General features: G+C 53.5%; 1 protein-coding gene across 1 annotated transcript; it reads right to left on the bottom strand.

The window, feature by feature from the left end:
• Positions 1–6881: 6881 nt before the first annotated feature.
• Positions 6882–10264, bottom strand: FZD10 (frizzled class receptor 10). The gene has a single exon (XM_066260833.1). It carries the CDS (start codon positions 9460–9462, stop codon positions 7717–7719), a length of 1746 nt encoding a protein of 581 aa, XP_066116930.1. The 5' UTR covers positions 9463–10264; the 3' UTR covers positions 6882–7716.
• Between the last annotated feature and the right edge of the window lie 5713 nt (positions 10265–15977).

The following is a 15977-nucleotide window of genomic DNA, read 5'->3' as shown; positions in this document are numbered from 1 at the left end:
GTGGATCCCAGTCGGGCGCATGCGGGAGTCTGTCTGACTGTCTCTCCCCGTTTCCAGCTTCAGAAAAATACAAAAAAAAAAAAAAAAAGAATTCCCAGAGAAAAGTACCCCCTTGTGGGCATGCTTCCTGAGCAAGAATTTAGAGCAAGGTAGGTATAGTTTCAGCACAGCATGAAACCAAGTTATCTGGGTGACAGTTTTAAGAATCAAAATAGGTGCAGGGAGCACCTGGCATTCCCCTTCAAAGATGTACGTGGTTGTTGTACAGAAAACAAGCTAGATGTGTTATTGGGGGTGCTAGTGGAAAGGAGAGCTCATGGAAAATAGTCCTAAGGGACCAGATTTGAACTATATAGGAGACATTTAAAGATATCGAGGGCTAATCCAAGCTAGGACACCCTTGCGGTGGTGCCCATGATGAGTCCATCTAATCACGGATAGGAGGACCTTCAGGTGGTTGTCCATTTGATCCTTGCTACTAAAGGCAGGGTCAGGAAAACCAGCAAGCTAGCATCCTCGCCTGGGAGCTTATTACAAATGAAACCTCTTGGGTCCACCCAGACCGCCCTGAGTCAGAAGCTGCAGGTTAGCCAGGGCCCTACGTGATCTGTTGGAGCAGCACCGGAGTAGTTGACTGCATCAGATAGATGTTCTTATGAGTCACTGAATGCCCAACCTTCTGATGCTCAGAGAACCCAGGCAGTTAATTACCTCGTATAACAAGAAGGCTGGAGGTGAAGTGACTTGAGGGAAGTCGCCACAACGCAGGCTCTTTCTTGCTTTCCATCTACCCTTCTTGGTGTGCCACTGGCTTAGATACTTTGAATGTGTTGCCTCATGGTCACAAAACAGCTGCATCAGCTCCAACATTGATTTTCACCCCAAACACAGTGGGGACTGATCTCACTTGGTTTAATGACCGGAAGATTTTTGCTGTGGCAAGAACAACACTTTTAGAAGGTTTTGTTCTGCATTGGATGCTTTGGCCTCTCTGTCATTTCTTTTCTCTCTAATGCTTTCTGTATACCCACGAGATATAACTCAGTCCTTTCTACATGGCCTCAATATTGCATTTGATCGATTGAAAAAAAAAATGGTTTCATCCATGAAACCTGTAGAAGAACAGCAAATTTTAGAATTGACCCTGTTCTTATTTTGTGGGTCTGCGTAGACCTGTGAGAATGTGACAGCAAGTTAAAATCACAAATTTCTCCTAAGTCTCCCATGGCTTCCTGGACTCTAGGTGAAAAAGGGTGAGTGGCCATGTATGTCCCCCATACTTAAGAGAAAGTCCCTTAAAGGAGGAAAAAAATAATAATGGAAAGGAACAACAAAGCTTCCACTGGCCTCCACTGTGTCTGAATCTAGTTTGGATGGAAGGAAGCCTTCTGTGCTGAGCCTGGCACCGTCGAATGAGACCGGGATGGTACGGACACAGGCTTGGTCCTACGGCTTTCTGATGGACCCGGAGACAGAGAAGCAGTTCGTTCAGGGACTCAGAAGCCAGCCAAAATGCCAAGTGTTTCACAGGCAGGTGGGCAGGCGGGCGGCCCTGGGAAGACCACAGGTGTTGCTCTGCCCCCAGGGAGGTGAGCGGGGAAGACAGTCACACCGGCCGGCGAGCTTGTCACGTCTGATCAAAGTCGGCACCTGCACCTCATAATCACGTCGCCCACCTCTGAGAGCAGGCACGGGATTTATCATCTTGTCAGGGCTGATGACTTTGTAGTTCTGCCTCAAACACTGAAGACATTGTTTGGGTAGGTTGTTAAGGTGGTGTGTGTGTGTGGGGGGGGGGTGTTTCCTCTCTTTCTTTTTTCAGTACAGCTATTCCCTAACACGCCACAGAGCGCTCCCTCTGAGGACATCTGTTGCAAGAAGCCACCTGTCGTTGGAGACCACCTGGGAGCGGCCACAGAACCCCCTGAGGCCGCCGAGTGCAAAAGTTGTTCCAAGGATGGGGTGGAGGTGGGTGTGTTTTGAGGACGGTCCTTAGGAGTCCTTTCCTAGAGTCTATCTAAACCAGACCTGCCTGGATGCCAGCTTGAACCTGGTACACCGCCACTACCCCCTCCCCAAAATGTATTATAATAACACAGCGACACTCAGTGACTTGAAAAGTCCAGCCGGGCTGTGGACAACGGTGTGGGTTCTAAAGAGTCACCTTCCAAGGCAGGCATGAGACTGGGTACAGTCCCCAATTAGCACCGCTCCGCGCGGCGGCTGAAACTCATTCTTTGCAGATTTCAAACGATGTCGTGGTCTTCCCTCCTCCCTCCCGCTTGGCTTTCACACTCTTCATAAAACATGAAGAAACGCTCCCCACCACGTTGTTGCCCGAGCCAGCGCAAAGCGGCGGCGAAGCTTCCCTGAAGTCTGGCCAGCCTCCTCCCTCTCCATACTGCGGTACCTCGGTCCATGGGCGTGCGGGGCAGCCCGTGTGTGCATGCACGCGAGCCCTGATTTCCTGGGAGGTCGGTTATGATGTGCTGGTGTTCAAAGAGAACGGTGGAGAAGACGTGCCACGGCGGAGGGGGCGCGCCGGGCCCACCTCTTAGACTTGAAAGATCAGTGGGTAGTCTGTGCGGGCTGAATGTGGGGTGTGGGAGAAAGTGCTTCTTCAAGAAAAAGGAAAAACTCATTCTCTTCGGAGACCCTTCCTCATTAGCGAGCTTGGCTTTGGCCTTCTGGGTGGGGGGAGGGGCCACAGACACGATAAGAGCCCGTGTTGACTGAACCTCGGCTCTGGCTCCGTGCCAGGAGGGCCTGTGAGGAATTAGGTTTTAATAAAAACAGAACCCCTAGAGCGAGTGACGGCCAGGGAGGGAGGCACCATGACCACCCTGATGCTATGGATGGGGAAACTGAGGCAGGAATGTTCCTGCCATTCGCCCGAGGTATAGCCCGCAAGGGGTGAGTGAGCCTGGACCCTGAGCGCACCGCCGGGGCCAGACGGTCAGTCCCGAACCGTAAGGACAGCCACAACCTTCAAGGGTAAGATGACGTGACCCTTTCCAACCTGTCACCCCTGTCTGTATTTCTCTCTCTTCCTCCACCTGCTCTCCTCTCCTCCGTCCCTGGAGGCAGCCACCCGCCCACCTGGTTAAGCTCTCCTCCTGCCTGGTTATGCTGACCATTCCTGGGCACTCACCTGTGCCCCTTGGCCTCGTGCCTGCAACCCCGGCACAGCCCGCAGACTGACGGTATCCCCTGAGTTTTCAGAGACCCCGGGACACAGACGGCCTGCACCACCGTCCTCTGTCCTTGTCCATCAACACGCTTCGCCCGGCCTTTCCTGCTTACTTCCCCGTCTGGCTGCATGTCACCTCTGACCTTTCACTCCTGTATATATTTCTCTGTCTTCCTCCACCTGGAGTGACCACCAAGTCAGAGCTGTGGTCACTCCTGACCGTCCCCTCCTCCCCATAATGTCGGGGCTGCCACTTGTCTAATCTTAGCCTGCGTCGCTCACCCACGGCCACATTTTCAGGTCATTCTCTGTGCCAAAGGCAATTGTTACACCGCCTCTCTCCTGATGCCCCTGAGTGGCCCACGGGACACTGCGCCTCTTTTGCTCGGAGCAAAGGCGTGTGGTCTGCTGTGTGGACGAATGGGCTTAGTCCAATTTGTGACGTGTTCAGAATCACTGAGAGAGGGAAGACAGCCTAGGGATTAGAAGTGTGGGTTTGTGGCCACAGCGCCAGGGCCACCTTCTGAGGTCCCTGCATGCTTCCTGTGTGACCCTGGGTAAGAGCCTTGCCCTCTCTGTGCCCGGGGTCCCTCAGTTATACCGTGGGGATGAAAATGGTACTGCTGAATGAACATGGTCAGGTGCTTGGCTTAGTTGTCGTTCATCAGCTCCATAGCTGTGTGTTGAGTCGGTTCTCCTGGGTCTATGATCAGACCCCCAGTCCCCATCCTGACTCCTGCTTTGACTTGCTGTGTGACCACAGGAACTTACTTAACTTCTCTGTGCCTCAGGATCTTCCTATCTAAAGCAGGGCTGATTGAAGGACATAGCTGAGAAAACCTCTGTAATGCCCTCGGCACCGCGGTCCCTGTGACGACTGTCCTAGTTTCTATCACCACTGCAAGGCCTCCGTTCGGTGCTGGGTGTGGTCCAGGTTCCTGGGGTCTTTCTTAGAAACCTCTTCTGCTGTGGCCTGAGCTCCCTGCAGTTGGAGATGGGGCCTCGTCTAAAAACCCCTGTGCATAAATAACGTCTGCTCTCGTCATGGATGTGACCTAGCATCTGCCCCAGCCAGGAAACCCTACGTGTTGCAACACCCCTGGAGGCTACTCAGCTCCCAGCAGAAGTCCGTCCGCACAAGATGTCTCGTGTGCGACCCCCTTTGGAGCTGCGGGGTTTTCTTCACCAGGCCGTGACCGCCTCCCAGCCAGGGACCAGGGGCCCCTCCTGTTTCTGGAGCCCTGGCATGTAGCCGGGGAGTAGCTGGGTGCTGATGAAGGCACCCTGGGTGCCTTGCGGAATCCCCTCCTTTGGGCTTCTGTGACCTGTTCATCAGCCCACACAGTTTTTCATCTTCCGGCTGCCGAGGCTACGATGCGGAAACACCTCCTCCCCGTTAGGACAGCTGGTGACGCTTGGAGAAACCCTGCCTCCTGCTATGGACAGACAGACAGACCATCCAAAGACCAGCAGCAGGTGCTCCTGCAGCTTTAAGTCTTGACGCCCCTCCTAAACCTCACTGATCTTTACCTGTATGACACCAGGGTGAGACGCTGGCTCCTCGTGAGAGCGACTTAAGGACCGTTCAGAAATTCCTTCTGTGGTGGCCTGTGCTCGCCACGGGCAGAGAGGACAGGGCCCCTTGACATTTACGAGCTGGGTCACTGGTTCCTGGGACGGATCCACAGAGAAACATGTTCTAGACATAGCAAACGCACACGTGGGCACCGACACACATGTATTCCCGGGGACCGCGGTTCGCAGCCTGCGCACCTGACATGGCAGAGCTGAGGCAGCTGACTTTGGAGCTGCTGTGTAGTCCGGGCCGTACCCAGCGTTGACACTCATGGGCCAAGCCCTGTTTTTCTCTAGGCCTTTCAAAGTTCTATTCCAAACATGCCTTTTTTTTTTTTTAATTTCCTTTAAGAGTGACAAAAAAAAGGCAGCAGTATATACATCTACACAGAGAAATATCTCCAGATAGTCTTTTGGATGGGAACAATCAAGACATAGGCTTTTTATTCATGGGCATTTAAAAAAACACACACTTTTTCTCTTTTGTTTTTAATGCACCGGAGGTGAGTCTGGCTGGCTTTCACCTTAAATTAATCTGCCTGCCTTGTTGATGTTTCTCAATCTTGACCCCCAAGAGGCCAGGCTCCCTGTCCCTGCCTGCCACAGACATCCATACCTGCAAGAAGGGCCCCAGCCCCTTTTGCCCAGTCCTAGTGTTGTTCATAGGAGGGTGGTCTTGGTCACCAGGCTTAATTCCTGAACACCCTCTTTACACAGGCTGCCTAAGCTCGGGCATCTGTCCCTCCTAGGAAGCCCTTAGGACATGCCCAGAGGTCCTACAGGCTCCTTGTCCAAGCAGAGTCCCCCTGGAGAGCCTAGTTGATCAGTTCCTCAAGGCAGTAGGGCCAGCCCGGTGCCGGTGCCCTTGTGCCTTTGGGTTAGAACTTGAGTCTAAAGCTGTGCCTCTGATCACCGGAACCCCAGCTACCTGAAGGGCAAACCCGGGAGAAGCGAGTGATATGAAGCACTGGGCTGGTTAACTTCTCGATGACCATGGACACCTGAGTCCACCCAGATCCACAGTCTGTGTTGTAAACGTGTCCCTGGCCTGGGGTCATTGCAGAGTCAGCATGCTTTGGACTGACCCTCTGTGCAGGTGCAGTTTGACCTTGGAGAGTCACCTGAATAGGACTCATTCTAATTTTTTTTTTTCTTTTCTGGGGCATGTGGTTTTGTTAGTGGTGGGGCACCTCAGGTTCCCGTGTCCATTTGTTCTGGAAAAAAAAAAAAAAAAGATGATTTTGGTCCATTTTCTAGGAACTGGCTAGGAAAGTTTTTGAAGATCTTATCTTTTTTTATTTACTGTTATTATTTTTAAAATTTAGAAATGAAATTGAATGGGGGTGGCATTGATTCACAAGAGTACACAGGTTTTTGGGTGAACAATTCCACAGCTCATTCTCTTCACTGGCTGGCCCCCCAAATCCTCCTCCACCCTGCAGAGATGAGCAGAATGTAGCCCCAAACCAGGCCCTCCCTCCCAGCTGCCCAGAACCACAGAGCCCAGCTACCAATCTGGCCCATGTCCTGCATGCAACTCCTCTGAAACTCGAAATGAAATTATCCTGCCCGGCCCCCGCCCGCCCAGGACTCTGCCCATCTGCCCGGTCAGTCACAATCTCTACATGCAGGCCACAGTCAGGAAGCAGATGCCAGGGAAGTGGACGGGGGGAGAAAGTGTCCTCTCTTCTCCCTCCACGCACCAGGGGCCGGCACCAAACTGAAGAACACAGTTTATTCTGGATGAAATAGTGGAACAGGAAAGATACCGAGGACACAAACGCACAAGCAGGCCTGCTCCCTCCCGCGGTGGCGGTGGGGGTGGCTAAACTTGCTGTTAGGCCGGGGTTTCTTGATCTATTCATGGAATCATTTGTTTAACAATAGAAAGAGTCAATAAGCCCTTGGGGGACTTTTTGAATGATCCTGCTCCCCTCCCCTCTTCCCCTCCTCCCCCCCTTCCACAAATCAGTGCAAACCAGCTAACAGGGGCTTGGTTTCCATTAAAAAAGCCACAAAATGTTAACACGAAGGGGTTTTGGAGGAGGGCCGGGCCACTCGTTCTTTTGTTAGAAGGTTCCTTTTGTTGTCTTTATAAAGACAGTGAACTTACTTGTTTCTTTCTTTTTTTTTTTTTTATTTTCATGGAAAGAGGGGGTAAAAAAAAATGTATATTGCACACGTTGGACTATGACAAAAGTGAGGTTTTGGTGGAAGTTTCTGTCCCGGGGAAAGAGCGTTTGGGAAGGCTCGGGCCGGAGTCCAGCTACCAGGAGGCCAAACCCACCCGAGTGTGCTGGGCTGTCAAGCTTCTGCTCTCTCTCCTCCCGTCTGCTCAGGAGTCCCTGTCCCTCGGGCAGTCCTAATGAGGGTGGGCCCCCGGGGGGTGGCTCAGGCTGCGGAGGACCTTCAAGCCTGATTCATTCCGTTTCTCTCTCTCTCTCTCTCCCTTTTCTTCTATCTCTGCAACCCAGCAGAGGCCCTTTAATTTGCAAACAAGTTATCTCTTCTCTGATTTGTAAATGGCTCGCAAAGCCAACTCAAACACACACACAGATGTATATTGACCGAAACTTCTAAACAAAAGTTTTCTTCCCGTGTGGTGGGGTGGGGTGGGAGGAGGGGCTGGCAGAGGGGGCACGCCGAATCAACTACTTTACCACAAATTAGTTACACAAGAGGCTACTTAAGCAGGGGCTAGCTCTCCTTCTCCGGATATCAAAACAAACACAACTACACCCTTTCCTGGTGCACTTTATACTTATTCAGCGTATTAGGGCATCTTGCATTTCAAGGGTAAAAACTTTTTTTAAAATTTTTTTCTTTTAGCTTTATTTAAAAAAACAAAACAAAACAAAAACAACAACAAAAAAAAACCCAACCAACCAACCAAGAAAAGCACCACATTCTGGCTGTGTGAGCTCTCCACCCCCCAACCCTTCCCAGCTGGTTCACACACAGGTGGGTGGCTGGGCAGGGATTTCATATTTCCCCAGGTACGTTTTGGGGGGGTGCTGAGCTTTTTTGTAAATCCCACTGTGGGTGATGACGCTGGCTGGTTTCCTCCGGTTCTTCTTTTTGAACCGGCGGCTGCAGACAGTGCGCCAGGACTGCAGCGTCTTGGCCGTCCAGATCCAGACGCCGCTGGTGATGCCCACCACCAGCAGCATGAAAATCTTCACCAGGAAGATCTCCACGGCCGGGATGGACGCGGCCATCAGGCAGTCCAGGCTCTTGGTCTGGTTGTTAACCCGGCACTTGCGCTGCGCGGCCAGCAGTTTCCAGTACTCCATGTTAAGGCGTTCGTAAAAGTAACAAGCGATCACACAGGTGGCCGGCACGGTGTACAGCACGGAAAACACCCCGATCCTCACCATCAGCTTCTCCAGTTTGTCCGTGTTCTCCCCACCCGTCTTCATCACCCTGCGGATGTGGAAAAGAGCCACGAAGCCCGAGAGGATGAAGGAAGTGCCAAGGATGAGGTAACAGGCCAAGGGGATGAGGACGAAGCCCGTGAGCGCGTTCACGTCCATGCTGCCCACGTAGCAGACACCGGTGAGCTCGTCCCCCGCCACCCGGCGCATTACCAGGATGAGGATGGTCTTCACGGCCGGGATGGCCCAGGCCGCCAGGTGAAAGTAGCTACTGTTGGCCTCAATGGCCTCGTGGCCCCACTTCTTGCCAGCGGCCAGGAACCAGGTGAGCGTGAGGATCACCCACCAGAGCGAGCTGGCCATGCCGAAGTAGTAGAGGACCAGAAAGACAAGGGTGCAGCCCGTGCTCTCCAGCCCCTCCTGGATGACATAGAGCTGCCCGCTGTCCCGGTCGCAGGCGATGCTCTCCGCGCCGGCGAAGAGGCGGATGATGTAACCCAACGAGGACACGCAGTAGCACATGGAGAGGAAAATGATGGGGCGCTCCGGGTAGCGAAAGCGGTCGGGGTCGATGAGGAAGGTGAGCACCGTGAAGGCGCTGGAGAAGAAGCAGAGAACGGACCACACGGCCAGCCAGACCACAGCGAAGCGCTTGTCGTCACGGCTCCAGTACACGTCCACGCCGGGCGTGCAGAGTGGTGCGCACGACGCGCTCTTCTCCACGTGGTGGAACTTGCCTGGGTTGGCGCAGCCGGCGCGCCCTGGGCCCCCATCCTTCAGCGAGTGCTCCTGCGCGCCCGCGGGCCTCTGCGGCCGGAAGAGCGGCGGGAACAGGCCAGAGCCGCGGGCTGGTTCCTCGGAGCCGTTGTTAGGCGCTTCCATGCACAGGTAATTGGGGTCGTTTTTGTTGGGGAGTTTGCTGCAATCTAGCGAGTCGGGCCACTTGAAGTTGAACTGCTCCATGATCGGCGAGCACTTGAGCCGGGCCTGCTCGCACATGACCCGGCAGGCGGGGATAGGGGTGGAGACCTGCTCGGTGCACATGGGCGCGTACAGCGAGCACAGGAAGAAGCGGAGGTGGCCGTGGCACCCGTACTCCACAAGCGGCGCGAACTCGTGCAGCTGGATGGCAGCCTCGCGCTGGTTCTCGTGGCCCATCAGGTTGGGCATGCGGGTCATGTTGTAGCCGATGTCCTTGCACATCGGGATCTCGATAGGCTGGCACTTGCCGTCTCCCGGGCGCTCCATGTCCATGGAGCTGATGGCGGCGCACGACCCCATCACCTGCAGGACCAGCCACAGGCGGGGACCCGGGCACTGCATGGTGGCGTCGGAGGCGCCCTCGCGGGGAGGTCTGCTCCCCTCAGAGCCGCCGCTCCCGGGCTCGGGCTGCTGGCCCTGGCTCCGCGTCCCGGCCCGGGCCCCCGCCCATGCCCGCCCAGCCTGGCCCTGCTCCCCGCGCCCGGCCTCAGCCGAGGTGGGGCCGAGGAGCAGAGGAGCAAAGTTGGCGAACAATACCGGGAGGCGAGGAGAGCCCCGAGCCCTCGGCGCGGCGGCCAGCGCGCACTGCGAGTCTCTGCCGGCAAACTTTGGCCTCTTCTGGGGGCGCCCGGGTGGCACGTCCGGAGCGGGCGGGCGGCGCGGGCGCTCGGTGGCCGGGCCAGCGCGCCGTGGCTTCTCCCCACCCCACCCCCGCGCCGGCCTCGGCCCGGCCCAACCGCAGCTGTTTCGAGGTTTGCGTCCGGGGGTGAGAAGACGAGCAAAAAGGCAAAAGGGAAAAAGCTGAGCGGTGACAGGCCCCGCCCCCGGGCGCACGCCCCGCCTCCGCCGCTGCTTTGCATGAAAAAGCGGGGCGGTGGGGCCGCCTGCTCTCGCGTCCCGCCGCGGGCTCCCGGCCCCGCGGGGCACGGCGCTGTCCCGCCTGCGCCGCCACTCGGCCCGGACTCCCCGCCTGGCGCCTCCGTATGTCCGGCCCGCTGCTCCTTCGCCCTGTCTCCGCCGGCCTCCAACTTTGCTCTCGCCGCCTTCCGCCTGCGCCCCCTTTACGGGGAACCCCTCAGGATTGTCCCCGACACCCTGTGCCTCTCGCCGCCTCCTGACTGCGCCCCCTTTCCTGGCGAACCCCAAGGGCGCCGAGGTCATTGGAAGTTCGGAGACTGGCTGGAGAAGGGGGTGGGGTGCCCTCAGCAGGGCGCTGGGGGCGCATCTTCCCTGGTTTTTATGGTGGGTCCCGGGCAGAGGGCGCTTTCAAAGCGAGGTGGGATTTGCGTTTTATAGCCTTGGCCATAAAGTGGCCCTTTAGCTTGTAAACCTGCTCGCACCGTCCTGAGGCTGGAAGTCGCCAGGCCTGCGCTCGGGGCTCCGGCTCCGGGGAGGGCCTTCCTTTGAAATTTCAAAGAGAAGAGCGAAGGGCCGGGGGGGGGGGGGGGGGGGAGGGGAGGGGCTCTGGGAATCCAGATTTTAGGGCCGCTCTAGCGAGGTCTCGGCCAAGAAGGCAGGAAGGGGGAGGGGCAGGACGCCTCCTGGGACTCTTACTGCTCCCCCCTTCCGTCCCTGGGAAGTGGGGGCTTGGCTTGTATAATGGTGACTCCCGCCCCCATCAAAGTCGCGGAGTTGAGGGGCCTCGCGCCAGGCAGGGCTGGTGATTTCTTCTAGGCGGCTGAGTTTATTTATTATAGGAAGTCGTTCGCTCGTCGGGTATTTATATTATTTGGCGAGTGATTTGCCGGGCCTGCGCCCTTCTTGGCTACAGACTCATAAGGTGATGCGCAGTTGAGGGTAAGAAGTGGAGGACATTGGGTCAACTGCTCCTCGAGGTCCCCAATTCCCTGGGGAGGGGCCCACGACACTCAGTTTTCATAGAAAGTGGAGCGAGCGTCCTAGACTAAGACCCTTAGTTCACCCCCTCCCCTCGGCTTGGGGCCAGATTGTGATAAAATCACTTAGGACACCACACCGCCCCCCCCCCCCCCCCCCCCGCACCTTTCCAGTGCACAGGGCGTGTGCGCAGGGGGCGCGCACACCCAGGGCTTGCCTGCAAAGAATGTTGCCAAGCGCTTCACCTTCCTTCGCGTATTAACCCTTAAATAAACAGTACCCCTGGGAGGTGGCCTCCTCTCTTCTCTTAGACGCCCTTTGAGGCCAGGATCTATTTAATTTCTTCTGAAATTCCCTGGGTCTCAGCTGTAGGAGCAGTTGAAGGGCTTTACCAGGTGGGAGGTGAGGTCAGAGCAGCGACCTGGTTTTTCCCTCCTTTCATCCTCAGATAACACTGAGAGGGGTGCAGGGCTTTCGGACACCCCCTAGAGTCGGTGCTGGCCCTGAGTGTTCTGCCAGGTGTCTCCAGGAAGCTGCAGGGGGAGCAGAAGCTCCTGCTTGGCACTCTTCCTCCTCTGGGGAGCTTCTGTCAGCTGTGGCAGAAGTGGGCCACTTCCTCTGAGAAGGCTGTTTTGAGTATTGGCTTTTATTTCAAACAAGTCATAGGATTTTACATCTTTAAGAAACTCGGGAGACCTCACATATCTACTCCTTCACCCTTTCTTCAGTCCATCCATCCATCCACCCACCCACACATCCACCCAGCCAGCCAGCCAGCCATCCACCTATCCACCCATCCATCATCCATTTATCTAGCCATTCATCCATCCATCCATCTCTCATTCATTCATCATCCATCTATCCATCCATCCATCATTTATCCATTCATCATGTCTCCATCCATCATCTATCCTTCCTTCCTTCCTTCCTTCCTTCCTTCCTTCCTTCCTTCCTTCCTTCCTTCCATCCATCCAGCAAACACTGAGAAGACTGAGGCTGGGTACATGCCGAGGGTCCTAGAACTAATATAAGCAGGTTGGCCATTGGGCTTGAATCATTCATTGTCCCTGGATGCCGGATGTTGATAGGACATGTTCCGGGAAGCTGGAGTAAGTTGGAGTGAAGAGAAAGATGGAAAAGATACACTCACAAAGTCAGAACAACCCTCGTCTGCTGAGCTATTACTTCTGGAGTGAAAAAAACCACAAAGCTTTCTCAACACAGCTGCCGTTTTCCTTATGATAATCATTGGCTTTTCCTGCTGGTCAGTTTGTTTCAGTGTAGTGAGTTACTTTCAAACTTTAAGTTAAATAAGACTCGGTGGACATCATCAGTTGGCTGTCCTAGAATGTCCCTTGCCAAGATCCTTCACTGGGCATGGTACCCCTCCTGCCCCTGCTTCTGCCACGACTTTTCCTTTTTTTTTTTTTTTTTTTCATAAACCATTGGAAAAAATCATTGTGCAAGAGTTGCAGGGAGACTGCCAGACACCAGGAGCAGGGTATACACGCCCCAAGCAGCGCCTCCTAATTGATCTTTTATGTCTTGTTTTAATTCAGTCGTGTTCAGACCCATTATTTTTAGCTTTCACCACTTTACATGGCTTTCTTCTCTCGTTTTTTTTTTTTTTTTTTTAATTTAAAAAAAAGAACATCAGCAGAAGTGCTGCTCTCCAGGCCCAATCGAGACAGGGGAAACTGACAAATAGACATTATTCTCGGGGGAAAAAAAGAAAAAGAAAAAGAGGGCTCTCTGAGAAATCAGCCGGTGCCAGATAGCTCTGTAACTAATAAATGAAAGGGGCCGTTTGATGGCTCCAGCTGAAAAGATATTTTTATTTTATTTTATTTTCCTGTGTGTGTGTGTGTGTGTGTGTGTGTGTGTGCTGGGGCTGGGGGTGGGGTGGAGATGTGTGATTCTGAGGAGAGGGCCGGGTCCCCTGCTGCTCTCTGGGGCTGCCAACCGGCCCCCCTCTGGCAAATGTTATGGAGAATTGGGAGGAATTTTATGGCTGTCTTTCCCCCTCAGCCCTTTTTTCTTTTGTCTTCTTTGAAGAATGACTTTAGACATTTTATTTACATATTTAACCACGGATGAAAGAGGCCAGGGAAAGCATTTGGGGGCTGTCGTGGGAATAGTGATATGTTTAAATTAATGGAAATCTTATTAGGCCTCTAAAATTCCAAGCAAAGGTTTTTAATGAAACTTTATAATTAAACATGATTTCAAATCACATGCAGGGACAAGGGATATTTCTTTTCTTCCTTTCTACTTTTTTTTTTTTTTTTTTTACAAACCCCCATCATCTAAAAAAATATGTCTATGTCTATATCTATACATACCTTGGAAAATTTGACTCTTGAAGAACATTCGCTACATCCAAGTTCTCGGGCTCTTTCTCTCAGGAAAGGATAAGGTTTTTGAAAGAGCACTTTTCAGGGAAGAGTTTGAACGAGAAGTAAATATTCTCTCCTTCAAGTAAGAGAAGTAAATATTCTCTCCTTCAAGTAAGAGAAGTAAATATTCTCTCCTTCAAGTAAGCAGAAGGAGAGGCAGAGTCTTATTCCGTTTCGGGCAAAGTCAGAAGTATGAAAATAACGTTTATAGGGGTGTTGCCGAGAGTCAAAGTTGTGGCCGTGCCTGTGATGTTATAGTCAATGGCAACTATAAGCCCTCTCCAGGTTTTGTTTTATTACCTGTAATGAGATTAGAGAAAGCCCGCGTAATCTCTCTAAAATAAAAATAAAAATAGAGAAAGTACATACTGACAGTTTCAGCCACAGAAGGAAATGAAACCTTTTGAGTTAGCACCGTACAAGCTCACGGGAAGAGCGAATGTGGGCATTACCAGGGAACCCTGGTTAAAAATGACCCAGAGATCGTGTTGGTCAAGTGGAAGATAAAAAAAGGGGGGGGGGTTCAGGTTACAATGTCGGCGCTTTTCCAGCAGCGCCCCCTTTGGATGGTCTCTGGGCCGTCCAGGGAGGCAAGGATTGTGTTTCTCCTTTTATCTTCCTATGTTTCGTCAAGGACATCCCCCAATTCTCCAGTTCTCCTGCCGGGTAGGAATGAAATGTGATCTGCTTCCTAGGAGGCACAGGGAGGGGTCTCTGGTGAGAACAGGCACTCGTTCTCCTGACCTCATCTTGTGTTAACGTTTCTGCAGAAACTTATTATCAGATTTAAGAAAGAAAGAAAGGAAAAAAAAAACAAGCGTGGAAAATTCTATTTTCTGACCAAGGAGGCATGCTCATCGTGCCCCCCCACCCCACCCCCACCCCACATTTTTCTCTAAGGGAAACACTTCCAGCCCTGTGATGGGCGTGATGCTCTCTAAAGAAAGTGCACGGGAGGGGCCCCCCGCCCCGGACCCAGTGCAAGTTGCAGCAAATACGTCAGATATAGAAACTTTTAATTGCACCTAAAAAAGACGTTGGTTGGAGGGAGCAGCGCACTGAGGGGCAAACAAACAAACACACAAAGCCACCTCTTCCCTCAGTCCCCCCATCATGAAATGGATGGCTAGAGGGGGCTGGCCCCTCCAACACAATTTAGGCTGCTCTTTTAAGGCCTCCTTCCCTTGGAATGGGGTTTGAAATATGACCAAAGGTTCCACGGGGTGCCTTCGTGTGAATTGCAAATCAGAGCTCGTCTCTAATCTCCCTTTCAAGCCTGGCTTTGGATCAGTGGTGGAGACGGGGCTCCCCACTGCTTCTGGCGCAGGGGGGACCATTGAAGGGGGCAGCTTCTGTCCTCTATTCCCACACTCCCCCCCAAAAAAAAACAACACCGCAGACAGACACCCTCCAACTAAATTAGATTAAACTCCTCCACAGTGCATTAGCCTTTTCACTGCCCAGCTCCATTCTTCAGAGCCTCCTCATTTAAAGATACAGTGTTTCTTTTTCTTTTCATCTTAACCCACAATGGCAACAACAACAAACAGACAAAAAAAAAGAGAGAGAGAGAGAGGGGAAGGGGGTTGAGACAAGGCACGCCCAGCCAGAGATATAAGTGCTTCCCAAATTACAGGGACGTTATCTGCTTAAAATATAGGAAGGGTTAGCGCAGGTCTGGTCTGAACCACAAACGCGTTGACCCTTAACCTGTGGCAAAGCTGGCCCCTAGGAAAGGCCCTTCGACCTGGGATTCTGTGTTGGGCTGTTTCCCGAAGGATGGTGTGTGTATGGTGTGGTGTGTGTGTGTGTGTGTGTGTGTGTGTGTACATACATGGAATTCCAGAATGGGACAGAAGTGTGTGTGTCTGTGTGTGCGTGCACATTGATATTCCAAACATGTCCGAGGAACAATCTATCGGAAATGAGGTCACCCGATGTGAGATCAAACTTTGTTTTTCGATGGAATTGCTTTGCGTCTTTGTCCCCCTCCCGTGGTGACCGTGTGGTCTCCACTGATTTAATTACTCACCTTCCCATGTGTTTTCCCTCTGAGTTGTCCCTCCCCCCCCACCCACCAGCCCGGGGACCCTTTCATTGCCTGTGTCCCTAGGATGCAGGCCACAGGGAGGCTCAGAAAGAGGTCACCCCTCCCCCTCCCACTCCCCCATACCCCCAACATGGGCGGCAGCCCCACACAGGTGAGGGAGGGCCGGCTAACCAGGGGCAGAGTGGGGGACACCCTCCCACCTTCTCCTGCCTTAGCAGGACAGAGCTGTGCTCCCCCTTGTGACCTCATTATGTTGGCTGAGCCTGGGATACGTGGCCTGAGCCACACGCACTGGGCAGCCCTGTGGGGCTGAGTCGCGTGGAACTGCCTCTGAGCCCCTCCTCCCTGGTTCTAGCTACGGGTCACCTGGGGTGAGTTCCTTTCCTGGCTCTGTGCCTCAGTCTCCTCATCTGAGAAACGGGACCCGTGGGGTCCAACCTCACAGCACAGGATGAGGATGACGCTGTGGTTCCTGAGAAGTCTTGACAGGGCGAGGGTGTCCCGAGTTAGCAGCTGTCCTCGTCGCTGACATGCAACGAGGACAGAAGGCGAGCAGGGGTTTGGGAGGTGACGGA

Source organism: Saccopteryx bilineata, chromosome 2 (genome assembly GCF_036850765.1).
Source record: "Saccopteryx bilineata isolate mSacBil1 chromosome 2, mSacBil1_pri_phased_curated, whole genome shotgun sequence".
Taxonomy (NCBI): Eukaryota; Metazoa; Chordata; class Mammalia; order Chiroptera; family Emballonuridae; genus Saccopteryx; species Saccopteryx bilineata.
The sequence above is the reverse complement of the archived record's forward strand: the minus strand, read 5'-3'. Positions and strand labels throughout refer to the sequence as shown.